The sequence below is a fragment of the Pistacia vera genome, unplaced genomic scaffold, assembly GCF_008641045.1.
Source record: "Pistacia vera cultivar Batoury unplaced genomic scaffold, PisVer_v2 Contig200, whole genome shotgun sequence".
Lineage (NCBI taxonomy): Eukaryota > Viridiplantae > Streptophyta > Magnoliopsida > Sapindales > Anacardiaceae > Pistacia > Pistacia vera.
The window spans coordinates 1,166,224-1,181,496 of record NW_022196003.1 but is presented as its reverse complement, the minus strand read 5'-3'; the positions used below and the strand labels follow the sequence as shown (position 1 = coordinate 1,181,496).

General features: G+C 34.7%; 1 protein-coding gene, 1 long non-coding RNA gene and 1 pseudogene across 2 annotated transcripts; 2 read left to right on the top strand and 1 right to left on the bottom strand.

Moving 5' to 3' along the window:
* Positions 1 to 564: 564 nt before the first annotated feature.
* On the bottom strand, positions 565 to 4,094 carry LOC116128668. Its single transcript, XR_004127795.1, has 4 exons — positions 3,933 to 4,094; positions 2,885 to 2,981; positions 1,964 to 2,065; positions 565 to 1,139 (listed from the first exon to the last, which is right to left on the bottom strand). It is a non-coding gene; the product is annotated as an uncharacterized LOC116128668 (long non-coding RNA).
* Positions 4,095 to 6,077: 1,983 nt separating this feature from the next.
* Positions 6,078 to 7,823, top strand: LOC116128574 (cytochrome P450 83B1-like). The gene is made up of 2 exons (XM_031414313.1): positions 6,078 to 7,024; positions 7,112 to 7,823. Exons 1-2 carry the CDS (start codon positions 6,134 to 6,136, stop codon positions 7,733 to 7,735), a joined length of 1,515 nt encoding a protein of 504 aa, XP_031270173.1. The 5' UTR covers positions 6,078 to 6,133; the 3' UTR covers positions 7,736 to 7,823.
* Positions 7,824 to 12,960: 5,137 nt separating this feature from the next.
* LOC116128569 lies at positions 12,961 to 14,734 on the top strand (annotated as a pseudogene).
* Positions 14,735 to 15,273: the final 539 nt, after the last annotated feature.

Genomic DNA, 15,273 nt, shown 5'->3' with positions numbered 1-15,273 from the left:
ATCTGGTGATTAGAGCGCCTTGAACTCATCCCATGTTTTGAAAGGTTCTCCCCTTCCATCCATTGGTACCAATTCAATGCTACCCTCATACAGACTGCCGCGGCTTCCACCATCTCTGATGATCCAAATTTGTTTAGAGTGAAGTATCGATCGGCGCGGAAAGTCAACCAAAAGGATTTCTCCACTGAAAATTGGTAATTCCAGTTTCCGGCCTTTTTTCTTCCTTCCCACTTTCTCCACTTGTTTCTTGTTCCAGTTCTGGTAATTCCCGGATTCTGTTTTCTCGTTGTTGAGTGAGGACTCCTTTTCATGGTTTCGTTTTCATCCCTCTCCTCTCTCAACCTCATCAATTCCCTCATCTAATCAAGTACTCCTTAAGACTCCACATATGTTTTAATGAACTATATCTTCTGACAGCTTCATCTCTTTTTCCACGTTTCCATTCTACCTTCCATCTTCGACTTGACCATTCCCTGCTCTGATACCAAATGTTGGAACCCTCCTGTAACAGAGAAACTCACAGAACCAACACACACACACACAAGGCAATAGCAAGGTAATAGGAATAACAGATTGTATTAATAGCTACTGAATGAAAGAACAGAACAAATGCAATTAGCAAACTGATAAATCCCAGCAGTTCGAGGAGCTGGGGACCTCCCACCCAATTTCCAGAATATAAACTATTTCCTACCCTCCACTCTCTTTCCCATTTATAAGCAAGTTATTCCCTTCTGTAACAGACTTGACAGCCACCTGTCCAGCCACCTGTCCAGACTCATAACAGACTCCAACATCCTAACAACTTTTATTGTACACCTCAACCCCTGAAAACAAACTCATACCCAGCACCTCTTTATTCTTATTCCTACTTTTGCCCTTGGATTTATAGACCTTATGTATGGGAGGTCTAACACAAACATTATGAGCTACTCCTCCAAATCATGAATCCATTTTTTTTGTTGTTCAACTGTGTGCCTTAGCTCTGCTGCATCTGTTGTATCTTGCTGCTGAGTCACTAAGAATGCAAAATTCTGGTTGAAGCCGGAAGCTTTACCAAGCAATTCCTCGCATATTTCAGCTTCCGATCTTTCACTTTCCCCTGCCTGGGTTTCCTCTTGCATCTCAATCATTTTCTCCTGCCATCAATTCATACCACATGCAATAAGTCCAGCAAGAATTTGGTATACAATAGATAAAATATAATAACATTTAACACCATTTATTGAATGTGTCTAGTATGAACACCGCATATGCATCTCATCCATTCTCATCCACCAATATCTAAGTTTTGCTTATGTAAGTTTCTAAGTCTAGCAAGAGTTATTTTGCTTATGTAAGTTTCTAAGTTTCTCATCTATTCTAATATTGCACTAAGGATAGTGTAGATGTGGTTGTTTGCGACAGTTGTACTCCTATGTTTGGCCTTATCATTTGCAAGTACAATATAATATGGAAACTAGAAATTACAGAACTACAAGACCACTCTTGACAATGGCTTATTAAGATCCAGGCCCCAGACAATGTGAAAACAGTAACAGTTATGGCCTATGGGTCATGCATTATTTATTACTAAAATGATATAGTATTACCATTCTTAGTTTGTTATTAATTTGAGTATAATACTATAAATATGATGTTGCTTCAATATTATCACTCACAGAAATACAGAACAAGACCAACAGCGTAATGCATGAAAAATCAACAAACCCAAATAACAAAACTTTTAGACTTCGCAAAATAAGAAGATAAAAATTAATCTGACTAAAAGAAAAGCATCAAACTTCTTGATAAACAGACATTTTAATATTATAAACATGACTTCGCTATGATATCACCAAAGAAATACACAAGACCAACAATCTAAAATACCAAAACATTGTTTACTAGACAAATAAGCATTGAATTGAGTAGTCTCTTGCACAAGAAATTAAGTAATAATAGACATAAGCGATGAACTTACATATAGCTCTCTTGCTTGTTCATTAACTCACCCTTTCTCGGCGCTCCAATGAGTGTCGTGAAACAATTGTATTGGATTGACCGAATCCCTAAGTTGTTGTGCCTTAACAGTTTATAATGTCAATGATAACCAAAAAAAAAAAAAATTAGTAAAATCGCTGACAAAGTTGTTTTTTAGTGTAGATGACAAATTGTAAATACCTTTTCCTTTTTGTGCTGAATAAAGTTCTTTGAACCAACTGAAGCTTATATACATACATTGTAAATAAAAGACAAACCCAGCATCTTATATGAAATAATAACTTAATATTAAGTTAAAGCATATAATGGAGTAGACTGTTAATTGGGTAGTTTGTGGAGGGCAATGCAGTTACCGAGGATATTGATTAATTAGATTATCCAATTTGCTACTAATCCGAGATACAATTAATATAAGCTACCAAACATTGAGCTAATTAACTTAATGCTCTCATAGTTAATGATTTACTTACTAATATAAATGTCGATTGACTGATGAAAAATCTAATAAAACCTTTATAAAATTAGTCACATTAACTCTTGGCACTATCCTATTTTCTTTCATATAAATTTAAACAGTTTCTAATTGTTTAAATTTATGCCAATCAATGAGCATGTCCATGATAGAAAAGGGGTAGAGTCTTAATGGTTGAAATTAAGAGGCGGTCCAGAATCTGCTGACTGACACCAATAGGATTATTGAGGTCCATTTGTCAAAACTAGTCGAATAGAGTACTACTACCTGAGGGATTTGACTCTTTATTGAAACTGAATAAGCTGGGCAATTAACTGGGTTACTTTTCTGTTTATCACCTTCTCAAATGATAAGCAAACATTGGAGACATGATCTGAAATCTAAGTGCTTATATGCGCCTAATGAAGTTAACAAATATCATTATTTTACTTGTGTCTGCAGCAATTTCGGGAGTCGGATCTGAAGGCTGAATGGTGTCAACATCAGCTGCCCTTCGAGCTAAGGATCTTCTTGTTCCAGGAGCCATCTTCGCAAAGATCAGCATAAATAAACAACATCAAGTTAAATATAACAAGCTATATAAATTCAACTAACCAAATCAGATCATTAACTACAATTAAGCAAACATATAATCAACAAAGGTTAAATGTTTTTCTAATTTTTTTTTTTTTTTTAATTCATCAATCAAACTCCTTTTATAGTTACAATCGGCAATCCATGTGATTGCTTATCTTAGCCGTTTATTTGTACAAGAACAAACACACCAAGAAGAGATGCTGATTGTAGGATCTTTTCCATTTTCTTTTTTAGAACTTATCAGCAAAGTTTGAATGTGAGCTGGAACTTTTTAGTAGCAGAGTTGACTGCGAACTGGAGCTTTTCAGCAGCAAGGTTTGACTATTTTCTGCTGGGATTGAGTTTGAGTGCAGCTTGCATAACTCACAAGTAAACCTAACCAAAACGTTCTAGATGGGGGCAATAATTTACACGACATTTCATCATTACAAAGTTAATCTCCCCCATTGTTCATTTAACTTTCCAAAATGACTACGTTTCAGTCTCGGAGTTATGATTCCCTGTACCAATAGCAGAGTACAAGATCTATGAAATAAAAACCAAAGCGAACACGAACACAAGTGAACTTTGTAACAGTCTTTAATTTGTTCTAAAATGAGGATTTCTTTATTCGTGTGTGTCTATTGTTTTTATTTTTCTCTTTTTCAGTTGTCTTTAAAATCTATTTATGGATTGAATGAAAAAAAGCATGAGTAAAGGGTGGAAAGGAGGCAGCTGAAAATCTGCGCTAACACATGCCTTTCTGAGCTTTTCAAAGCCATGGCGGACAAGAACTTATTTGTACAGAAAAGTTCGTAATCCTTGTCACTTAACATCTCAACCATTCAATCTAGCTTACAACAAACACAAAATATGACATTGTAAAAGAATGAGCTTTGACATAAAAATAAAAAGAAGTTACCTTCAATGGAGTAATGTAGGCGGCAAAAGTAGATTCAAGGAGATGTAAAGTGATTGGAGTGCGTGGAGAAGAAGAGGACGCGGGTAAGAATAGTAGATTCGAGGAGATGGTAAAGTGAAGAGGGAAATTGGAGTGCGTGGAGAAGAAGAGGACGCGGGTACGAATAGGGAAATTGGGATATTAGGGATTTGGTTTTAAGTTTGGGTTTATATAGGATGGCCCTTTTATTTATCTGATTAGTTATTTGTTTGTAACAAGCAAATTTAATCACCGTTCCTAACTTTCATCGTTTGTAAACTATCAATAGCAGCTAATATTTTAGTAATTGTCAGAAATAACATTTTGCAACTAATGTTGTAGTTGCCATTGTAAAATTTTGATATCCAAACTTTTTGTAACTAATTGATTTTGATTATCAGTAGTATATATTATTTTTAATAAACAATATTTAGTGGTTAACATTTTGGTTGCGAAAAAATCTTATTAACAACTATAACTTTAATTCCCAAAATAACATACCCAAAATTTCAATGTATTTCAAGCGGGAAAATGGGGCGCCCAAATTGATTTTGCAGAATTTATCATACATTTGGCAACTAAAATCTTAGTTGCCAAAAGAGGATAATTTGCAAATAATTAATTAGTAATTTAAAATATTATTTTTTTATTTTACTGGGAAAGTGGGAGCCAAATTTTTTTATCAACTTTTAGCAACTAAATACATTTTAATTGCTATACATTAGTTTTTCAACTATTTGTAATATGCACAAAATAATTAGTTGCCAAATGTACCTTAGGCCCTTTGTAATTTTTGTTAGAAGTTTGGATATTTAGGTAATTGTATCATTTTGTAACTAATAAAAATAGTTACAAATTAATTAATAAATATTTGCATCTAATTTAGCAACTATTTAGTAGTTGCAAATAATTGTTTTCTGTAACCATAATTTTAGTTACGGAATTTCTTGTTGTAGTTGTCAATTGTGTTGTAATGCTGGAAAAATTTACTGCACAAGAATTGACAACAAAATAAATTAGTCACTAATGTGATATTTTCGACAACAAATCAAATTAGTTGCAGAATATTAATTTTAGACTCCAAAGGCTAGAATAAATGGGCCCCAAAATTTTATTCCCCATTGATCGACTGTTAGGGCCAAAAATCGTCATTGGCCCAAATAGGAAAATGGGCCCGATAGTGAGGAAGAAGCCAAACCCAATCCCGATACGACCCAATCCGGATTAGGCTCATTTGATACAAGATACAGCCGGCCCAAACCATCTGAGCACAAGCCTCCTAATCCCAGTTCACTTCCTGGATCCACGAAAGAATCCAGAGCCCACGGCCCCCACATATCACTTTCCTATTCTTGATCAATCTCCTATTCAAGGTCATCTTCCTGTTCATATCACTTTCCTACTCGAAGTTGCTTTCCTGATTGGGATCACCTTCCTATCCGGGTACTGGTAAGACAGCTCACCACTGCTCTAACTCCTCTAGGGCTGTATCAGAATCGCACTAGGACTCCTACTTCTACCAGGATTGAGAGACCAGACGGTCACTATATAAACAGAGGCCAGCCCTCTCACAAGACAGATGACATTACACCTTCACACCTGAAGCTCTGACTTGAGAGCCTCACATCACTTTCGTAGTCACAGTCCCCGACTAGACTTTCGGTAACCTCTCTACTCTCTAGCCCTCATTATACTAGTCTCTTTCAGCCTTGCTGACTTGAGCGTCGGAGTGCCTACGGCAAACACCACCCCGATGTTTCCTGTTCGCTTCACACGTTTGTTTCTCTACGTGTGCAGGTGCAGCGGATCGCTAATGGCCTTAACCTCACGGGATCAGACCCCTCTTCCGTACATGTAGATTTTTACGTCTACATCAACCAATTAGAATTTAGTTACTAAATGTGGGTGTCTGCAACTATTTTTGCCTTGCAAAAATAGTTGGTTGCAGAAATTTCTTTTTCTTGTACTGTTATATGGAATCCAAATTTGATTATAAAGTTAGTAAATATGACCATATATAAGGCTTAGACACTAAAAGAAAAAAAAAAAAAAATCTGATATTTCAAATGATGTGCACTTGAATTTAGGAAGTTGTCTCCACAGAAATTGTCCCCAAAAGTCTATAAATAGATACCTTATCTTTGTAGTTGGGGCAGAAATACAGAATTGCTCCATGTTCAATAATGACTTCACTTCTCATCCTCCTCCTATTCCTCCTCCCAGCCTTTCTCTTGCTTCTTCACAGGCATAGAAAAACTAACAGAGCTAGTGTCCATTTGCCACCTGGTCCCAAAGGTCTTCCTTTAGTTGGTAATTTACACCAGCTTGATAGCTCAAAACCTCAATACTCTCTTTGGAAACTCTCCAAACAATATGGTCCTCTTATGTCTTTGCGCCTTGGTTTTGTGCCAACCCTAATAGTGTCCTCTGCAAAAATGGCAAAAGAGGTCTTCAAAACGCATGATATTGAGTTTGCTAGTAGACGTAACTGGACTGGCCCGCAAATGTTATCTTATAATTGCTTAGATGTGGCTTTTGCACCATATAGTGATTACTGGAGAGAGATGAGAAAAATATGTGTCATTCATCTTTTTAGTTCTGTGAAATCCCAGTCTTTTCGACCCGTTCGTGAAGGCGAGGTTTCTCTCATGATTGAAAAGATATCTAAATTATCAGTGGATTCTCAATGCTTCAACTTAACTGAGCTAATGATATCTTTTACAAGCTGTATTATTTGCAGAGTTGCTTTTGGCAAGAGGTACGAGGACGGAGGAATTGAAAGAAGCAGATTTCATGCACTTCTTAATGAAATTCAAGCCATGTTTGTAGGCTTCTTTTTTTCAGATTATTTCCCTTTTATGGGATGGCTTGATAAACTCACGGGAATGGTCGGTCGCCTCAAAAAGAACTTCACGGATTTTGATACGTTCTACCAAGAACTTATCGACGACCATCTAGATCCAAATAGACCAAAAACTGCGCAAGAAGATCTAATTGATGTTTTACTTCAAATTCGAAAGGATCGCGGATTTAAATTTGATCTTACTTTGAATCACATCAAAGCACTGCTCATGGTAATTTACTGTGTTTCAATTCAGTGTATATCAAATATTACTCGCTAATCGCTTTATGTTTCTTAATGATTTAGTTTTCTTTTGCAGAATGTATTTGTTGGTGGCTCAGACACGAGTGCAGTTACCGTAGTTTGGGCCATGACCTATCTAATGAAGAACCCTGGAGCGATGAAGAAAGGTCAAGAAGAAATTAGATCAATAATCGGAAGTAAAGGTTTTGTAGATGAAGATGATTGTCAGAATCTCCCTTATCTTAAAGCCATAGTGAAGGAGACAACGAGATTGCAACCAACGCTTCCGTTACTAGTCCCAAGAGAAACAACCGAGAAGTGCATCATAGAGGGATATGAAATACCAGCTAAAACACTTGTTTATGTGAATGCATGGGCAATGGGAAGGGATCCTGAAATTTGGAAGAATCCTGAAGAATTTAATCCTGATAGATTCATTGGCAGTTGTATTGATTTGAAAGGACAGCATTATGAACTAATACCATTTGGTGCTGGGCGAAGAGTTTGTCCAGGGATATTCATGGGACTTGCGACTGTGGAGCTTTCACTCGCTAATCTTCTTTACAAGTTCAATTGGGCATTGCCGGAGGGAATGAATAAGGAAGACTTGGATTTTGATTGTTTACCCGGTCTTGCCATGCACAAGAAGAATGCTCTTCGGCTAATGGCTACAAACCATTATGATATGCACGCAAATTAAGGCACAAAAATTATTGAATTTCTGTTGTGTAATTTCCTAATCGTATAATTGTTGTTTACTATATTAATCGTGCTTTTTATTTTGGTTTACATGAACTAGAGCCAGATTGGAGTGAATGTTATTGGTCTAGTACTATAATATTTATTTGTTGTGTTATTCTGTTAAAAAAAAAAAAAAAATCTAAAATAACGTAGAATTTTTTTCTTTTTAATTTATCTTTTTATTCAATATAATTGATAACTATTATTTAATTAATATCTACGTAACATACATTTATTGTTGGAATTAAAATTGAACTCACTAACAAATGACACCTTGAGAGCTAATGGTATAAATATAATACGAAGGCAACTCATCTTTGATGGTTGGTTTTCAAATCAAATATGAATAAGTGTTTTATGAAAAAGTATTTTCAGAATTTTTGTAAAGTTAATTCTAGTTCAAGGCTGAAAATGGTTCGCATCATGTTTGGGTTCCTCTCTCAAATATTGTCCAGAGAAATATATTTACGCATAAAGTTGTATTCACATGGCATCTGGTAACATCAAGTTTATCTTAAAACAATGGTCATTCCCTTTCCAATTCTACAACACAGTTGTTGTTTAAGTTTTCAACATATTCGATTGTTTAAGAAAACTCCACAATTTTGAGATAAGGAGGAGAGCAAAGAAGAGAAATAATGATCTTTTGCAGAGAAAAAAATATTCTAAACAAATAAATGCTGCTCCTAGGCCCTAGCTAAGACCACCTCAATCGAAATAGAACAAATTAATTTTGGTGTTTGGCCTTCCCATACTACTGTTGATAGAAAATATCCAGTGAGCATTATTTGGCCCCGATACAGTACTCCCATAACTGTAGGGTCCTGGTGTTGTCATTATTCATGAATAATTGCCACTTACAAACAAACCACTTGTGAACTGCCCTCTCGGCCTTTTGGCTCATTATTGACTGCAAAGTTGCGGTTGGAGAGGGGCTGTCTTTTTCTTGCAGCCCCACCTCCTCTGAATGCGTTTCCTCTTATGAATGACGCACACCAAATTTGTGTGCTAATAATGTGATATTAATTATAAATTAATATTAATTAATAGTGAAGATTTTACTATATTATTTTGATGTATAAATTTGGTGTGTATATCATTCGGTAATTGTATTATTTTTTTTACTTATTTGTATAGCCTCTTATATGGAATAATAGTATTCAAGTGAATCATATAACTAAATAAAAAATAAAAGATATAATAGTTATTTTATATTAATTTTATGTAATTTTGTCTGATTGTATAATTCAGGTATAAGTAAAACATTATTGATAATTTTTGTCATTGGACATGACCAGGGCTTTTGATGGTATAGGAGTCTTCTCCATAGGTTATAAATTTTTTCTTTTCATACAAAATAAATCAATTCAGGGCCTACAGTCTAATATGAGCTCATAATAATCACTACCAATTTTATACAAACTATCATTGTTTATTTTATTAGTAGTTATTTACTTATTTTCATTTATTATTTATGAAATTAACGAAAATATCTTGTTTCAAAATTATTGTCTTTCACAATAGAAGAACTCTTGGAGAATCTTTTCTCTTGTGGTTAGATGGTAAATATTTTAGTCACTGGGGTTAGTTATACACAGAAGGTCTTGTTTTCGAGTTGTAGGAGAAGGAGAAAGAAAACTCGATCTCTAAAAATTAAAGAACATATAAAAAAAACTCAAAGAGATTATAGAAAAAATAATAATCATATTTTAAGATTTTACTTATCTTATTACACAAAAATCTCAATATATCATATTTGACATGATTGTATTTAAACTTATTGTGTACTTATTTTATTGAGAATCTTGAATGTGGTAACATTTCACATTTTAGCAGTAAACGTCATGTTCACTTACAGTTCAAACGTGTTTAAGCACCAATTCAAGCGATTCAAATGTTCCACCGAAGAAGAAAATGATAGAACTATGGGGTTTGAGGCTTTGAGCTTTTTAATAATGCCATAACGCTACACTTCGAGTGTTCTTGCACTGAGCATTCCAAATTTCTCAACAAGGAATATCAGATTCTAAGCTATAGCCGGGAGTTCTCAACCAGGTTATGAAATTTCTTTTTCTCTTCCAATTTATTTTTCCTAATTTGTGTAATTGCACCTGCCATGGTTTCGCCGGTTACTGCAAGCACCGTAGCACACTCAAATTGCTTAAATCCAACAAGCTTTTTAATCGCTGCCACATCAGTGCCCTTTCTTAGCTTCAACTGTAGAAGCATTATATTCATATTGTTTTACTTCAACAATTGCAGAAGTATAAATTCAAAAATTTCATCGTAAATATGAAATACGTATGGAAATCAAAATGCGGGAGAAATAAAAAAGATGCAAGGTCATTTGTCTGCTTGGCTAGTCAAACATGGCTAGTTCATAGATCTTTAGGCTTCAATTACGAAGGAATAGAAACTTTACAAATAAAGCCCGAGGATTGGCATTCCCTTGCTGTCATTTTATATGTATATGGTTATAATTATCTACATTCTCAATGTGCCTATGATGTAGCACTAGGTGGACTGTTAGCCAGTATGTATCATCTTACGAGAATAGAGTATGGTGTAGAGCAATCAGAAGAGGTATGCATAAAAGTATTTACTCCAAGGAGTAATCCTAAAATTCCATCAGTTTTCTGGGTTTGGAAAAGTGTGAATTTTCAAGACGGGAATCTTATGATATGTTGGGAATCTTTTATGATAATCATCCATGGCTGAAAGCCTGAAACGTATCTTAATGCCTAAAAGTTGGATCGGATGGCCCTTATGTAAGGATTATATTGCCCCCAATTTTTATGAAATACAAGATGCTTATTGAAGAAACCAATCTTCATTTTTACAATTCCCGCTATTCAAGAAATGTTTGTACGTTTTTGTCTAGATCAAATAGAGGAATTGAAGTCCATTCGTATTATTATTTTGAATATTATGAATGGATTAAATATAAATAAATTAAATAGAAAAAGAAAAAGACAATACAATTAAGAATTCTTTGAGATTCTTAAAATTGGAATATGCTTATTTCGGATGAGCCCAGCCAATAGGATGAACTAAAAATAACAATTTTAAAATTAATATATAAATATCTATGATGGGTCTAAACTCAGCATTTCTCTAATCATTTATCCTATCTAGAAGTTTATAGGCATAGAAAAAATCTAGAATACTACCATGGCACTAGTGGCATTATATGTTCATATCATTTATACCATGGTCCAATGAAATTGTCACATTTGAGTTTCCCTATATTATTATCTTTAGATTGATTGTGATTGGTAATTATTAAATAAAAATAACGACTTGGCATGCATGGATTAATTTATGGTACCACATTAACAAGACTACCTTGATATCCAAAATTATTTTGCATGAGAATGATATCCTATGATCGAGATCGACCAACCTATTAGAATAATCGGCCTGCGCATTAGCCGCCGTGGTGGCCCAGTTTATGATGTTTCATTAATTCATTTTATAAATATACTTAGAAGAATATTATTGTATCGAAAATGATTCTTTTCATGTTATATAATTGTGAAATATATTAACAAGAACTTTGATATAATATGAGTTTTTATTACTTAACATTTCTATAATCAGCCTGCGTATCTTCTTTTCTCTATGTAAGCTTATTTTTCAGATAGAAGCTACCAATCAAATGGGAAATTCATGGGTTCCCCTGTTTTGTCAGGAAAAAGTCCACTAAACTTTGTCATTTCAATTGTCTTTTTTTCTTTTTTTTTTTGGGGGGTGATCGGGGGTATCCAAGCTAGCTTATGCACTAATCTCTCGGGGCTCTAAAGTTGACAACTGGATAAATTTCCTCAGTGGCTATCTCTATTAGCAATGAAGATGGATCGAACTCAAAACCTCTTAAGTAATACACCCAAGAATCATCGTTGACTGTTAGACCACCCAGTGGTGGTTTAAAAGAGTTAACTGTGATTTTTTATTTTAGTGATTAGGGGTGTCTGAGTGTTTGTGCGTACTTCAACCAATCCTCCGAGACCCTGAAGTTGACAGCCAGGTAAATCCCCCCATGAGGCCACCTCTATTAGCAACCCATATGGATTAAACTTAGGATCTCTTGAATAATACATCCAAAAGTTCTAGTTGATGTTGAAACATCCGGTGATGGTTCATTTCAAATTGTCATTGATGACGAAAGAAAATAATATTTCATTCTCATTGATGATGAAAGATAATTTTAGTGGAACAAATACAGAAAAGAAATTAATATCCATAATCACGATCAATTGGATATATCTTGTTGACTTTTAATTTAAAGCTTAAAATACCATTAATTTTTATATTAACGTAAATCAAGTTCTCGAAATAGACAGAGAAATTTGTTTGGCTTTTGCAGGCTCTTTTTGTGTAATTAGTAGGGTTCGGTTATCTGTGTGTTCTTGGCCGTTTGGCTTAAGTTTTCTTTTGGCTCCTCTGAGCCTTTGCTTAGCCATGTCACTTGGGAATGCCAAGGTTGTGTGTCTAAAGGGATGCTCCCTTTCTGGGCTGTAATTCTTTATTCTTTCCCTAATACAATGACTGAATTTATCAAAAACGAAATAGACTGGAAAATGGCTGATGACGATGAATCCCAAATCAGGGTCAGCCACGGGCACAAAAGCTACCGTTTCTCCCAAACTCATTTCACTTGTCAAATATGACTCCCCCATGTCTTAGTTGTTCCGAAGTTCTTGGCTCCTAGCTAAGCCACGTACCCACGTGAAAGGCATTCAACATTTTTTGTTACAGAATACTATGCTTTATACACATTTTGGAGAATTATCATTAATTGCGTTTATTGCTTTGACAAAAGTTTACAATATTATTGACTATTTTCTACTATTAGTCTCCATTCTCGTCTAATTAATTCATGATTTCAAACATTACTTCACCACGGAAGAGAATAACAAACTTATAATGAACCAGGATCTTTAGGAAGAATACAAAAAATGTCCTCTAATTGGAGCCTAAGTACATTAATTAATTAATGGCTCGACTAATATCTTCACCCAGTTTGAGACGTCACATGAGGGAAAACTCTATGTGAGCGGTCTGGATCTGTATGGGTATTAATCCCCAAGTGTATTAACATCACCCTGTGCTAACTTACAAATTCAATTTTAAAATCTATTTTTGTTAAAGATAATGAAAGAGAAAAGGAGTACAGTATAATATCTTATACACAACGTTCATTGTATTCCCACCACCCCCAGAGTCCATGTATAGATAGGTTATCCCATTGCGGTTTATGCCTGCATTGTTCTCCGTACTGAAAATGGCTTTGCTTATCATTCTCCTATCTCTTCCTATCTTCCTCTTGTTTCTTTTTCAAAGATACAAACCACCAAAATGTTCATATGCCTCCTGGCCCTCGAGGTCTTCCCTTAATTGGTAACTGCACCAATTTGATAACTCAAACCCTCAACGGTATCTTTGGAACCTCTCAACAGTATGGCCCTCTTATGTCTTTAAGACTTGGTTTCGTGCCAACTCTAATTGTATCCTCCGCAAAAATGGCTAAAGAGGTCTTAAGAACCCATGACCTTATATTTTGTATAGGCCTTCTTTGCTTGGCCACATGTATTATCTTACCAGGGCGTAGACCTAGCTTTTGCACCATACAATGATTATTGGAGAGAGATGAGGAAATATGTGTTTCATCTCTTCAACTCCAACAGAGTGCAACAATTTCGTCCAATTCGAGAAGATGAGGCTCCCGTATGATTGAAAAATATTGATCAGTTGTTGCTTCCAAACCCGTCAACCTAAGTGAACTAATGATGTCGCTTACAAGCACCATTACTTGTAGACTTGCGTTTGGTAAGAGATATGAAGATGAAGGAATTGAAAGAAGCAGATTTCATGCGCTACTTAGTGAAACACAGGTTATGTTTGGAAGCTCTTTTTTGCAGATCATTTCCCTTTTAGGGGCTGGGTTGATAAACTCACCGGAATGATCAGTCGTCTCCAAAAGAATTCAACGAATTTGATAAATTTTACGATGAACTCCTTGCGGAGCATCTAGATCCAAGGAGACCAAAGTCTGCGCAGGAGGATATAATTGATGTTCTACTCCAAATTCGGAAAGAGCGTGGATTTAAAATTGATATTACATGGGATCAAATCAAAGGAGTGCTCATGGTACGTTCATCCATTTATTTTTTTGAGTCCAAATTCTAGTTTCGCAACTCATTGATATCCATATATCTAAGTTTTAATTCATAACTTAACTAGTTGTTATTATTATTATTATTATATTATTATTTTTTGGGTGAAATAGTTGTTATTTTTCTTTGGCAGAACGTTTTTGTTGGTGGGACAGAGACAGGTGCTGCTACGGTGATTTGGGCCATGACCTACCTAATGAAGAATCCTAGAGCAATGAAAAAACTTCAAGAAGAAATTAGATACGAAATCGGGAACCAGGGTTTTCTAAATGAAGATGATGTTCAGAAATTCCCTTATCTTAAGGCTGTAGTGAAAGAGACAATGAGATTGCAACCAGCTGTTCCGTTGCTGATCCCAAGAGAAACAACTGAAAATTGTAGGCTAAATGGATACGAAATACCAGCTAAAACAATGGTTTATGTGAACGCATGGGCAGTAGGAAGAGACCCTGAAGCTTGGGATAACCCAGAAGAATTTAATCCTGATAGATTCATTGGCAGTTCCATTGATTTAAAAGGACAAAGTTTTGAGTTAATACCATTTGGTGCCGGCCGAAGAATTTGTCCAGGGATATATATGGGAATTGCAATCGTGGAGCTTGCACTTGCAAATCTTGTTTACAAATTTGATTGGGAAATGCCAGCAGCAATGAGCAAGGAAGACTTAGATTTTGATGTTTTGCCTGGCGTTACCGTGCATAAGAAGAATCCTCTCCAACTTATGGCTCGGAACTATGTTATTTGAAAAAAAAAAGAAAAAAAAAGATCAAATTAAAGCAACATCTCAGTCATATTTAATGTATTTTATATGCTTTATATTTCACGTATCTGGATTCTGCACACATGATGTGTCAGTAATAATTCAACTATTCAAGTCATATTTCCAGTTACCAGCATATATATATATAATTTAACTCGATTTAGCGTTTTAGTGCATTTAATGAGATAATACTGCACTCTAACTCTATAATCTATATAAACTAATACTGTGTACATAAAATCATATTGTTTTATATTTAATATGTTTAGATATTGAATTGTAATTAAAACTTGTACCAAAAAATAATTAAGAACTTTAATTAGAAATTAAAAAAGTAAAGAAAAAAAATGAAAAAGAAACAAACATTTTAAAAGTCAAATATAAATGAGTAATATATTATATATAAATTTTCTCATATAAAATTTGAACCCGCTAGTATGTAAAGATTAATTCGTATCAACAACTTTACTTAATATAAATGGATAAAAGAAATTAAATAAATGAGTAATACTTACATTTATAAAATAATCTTATACAGTAATGTGGTAAAAAAATGAATAG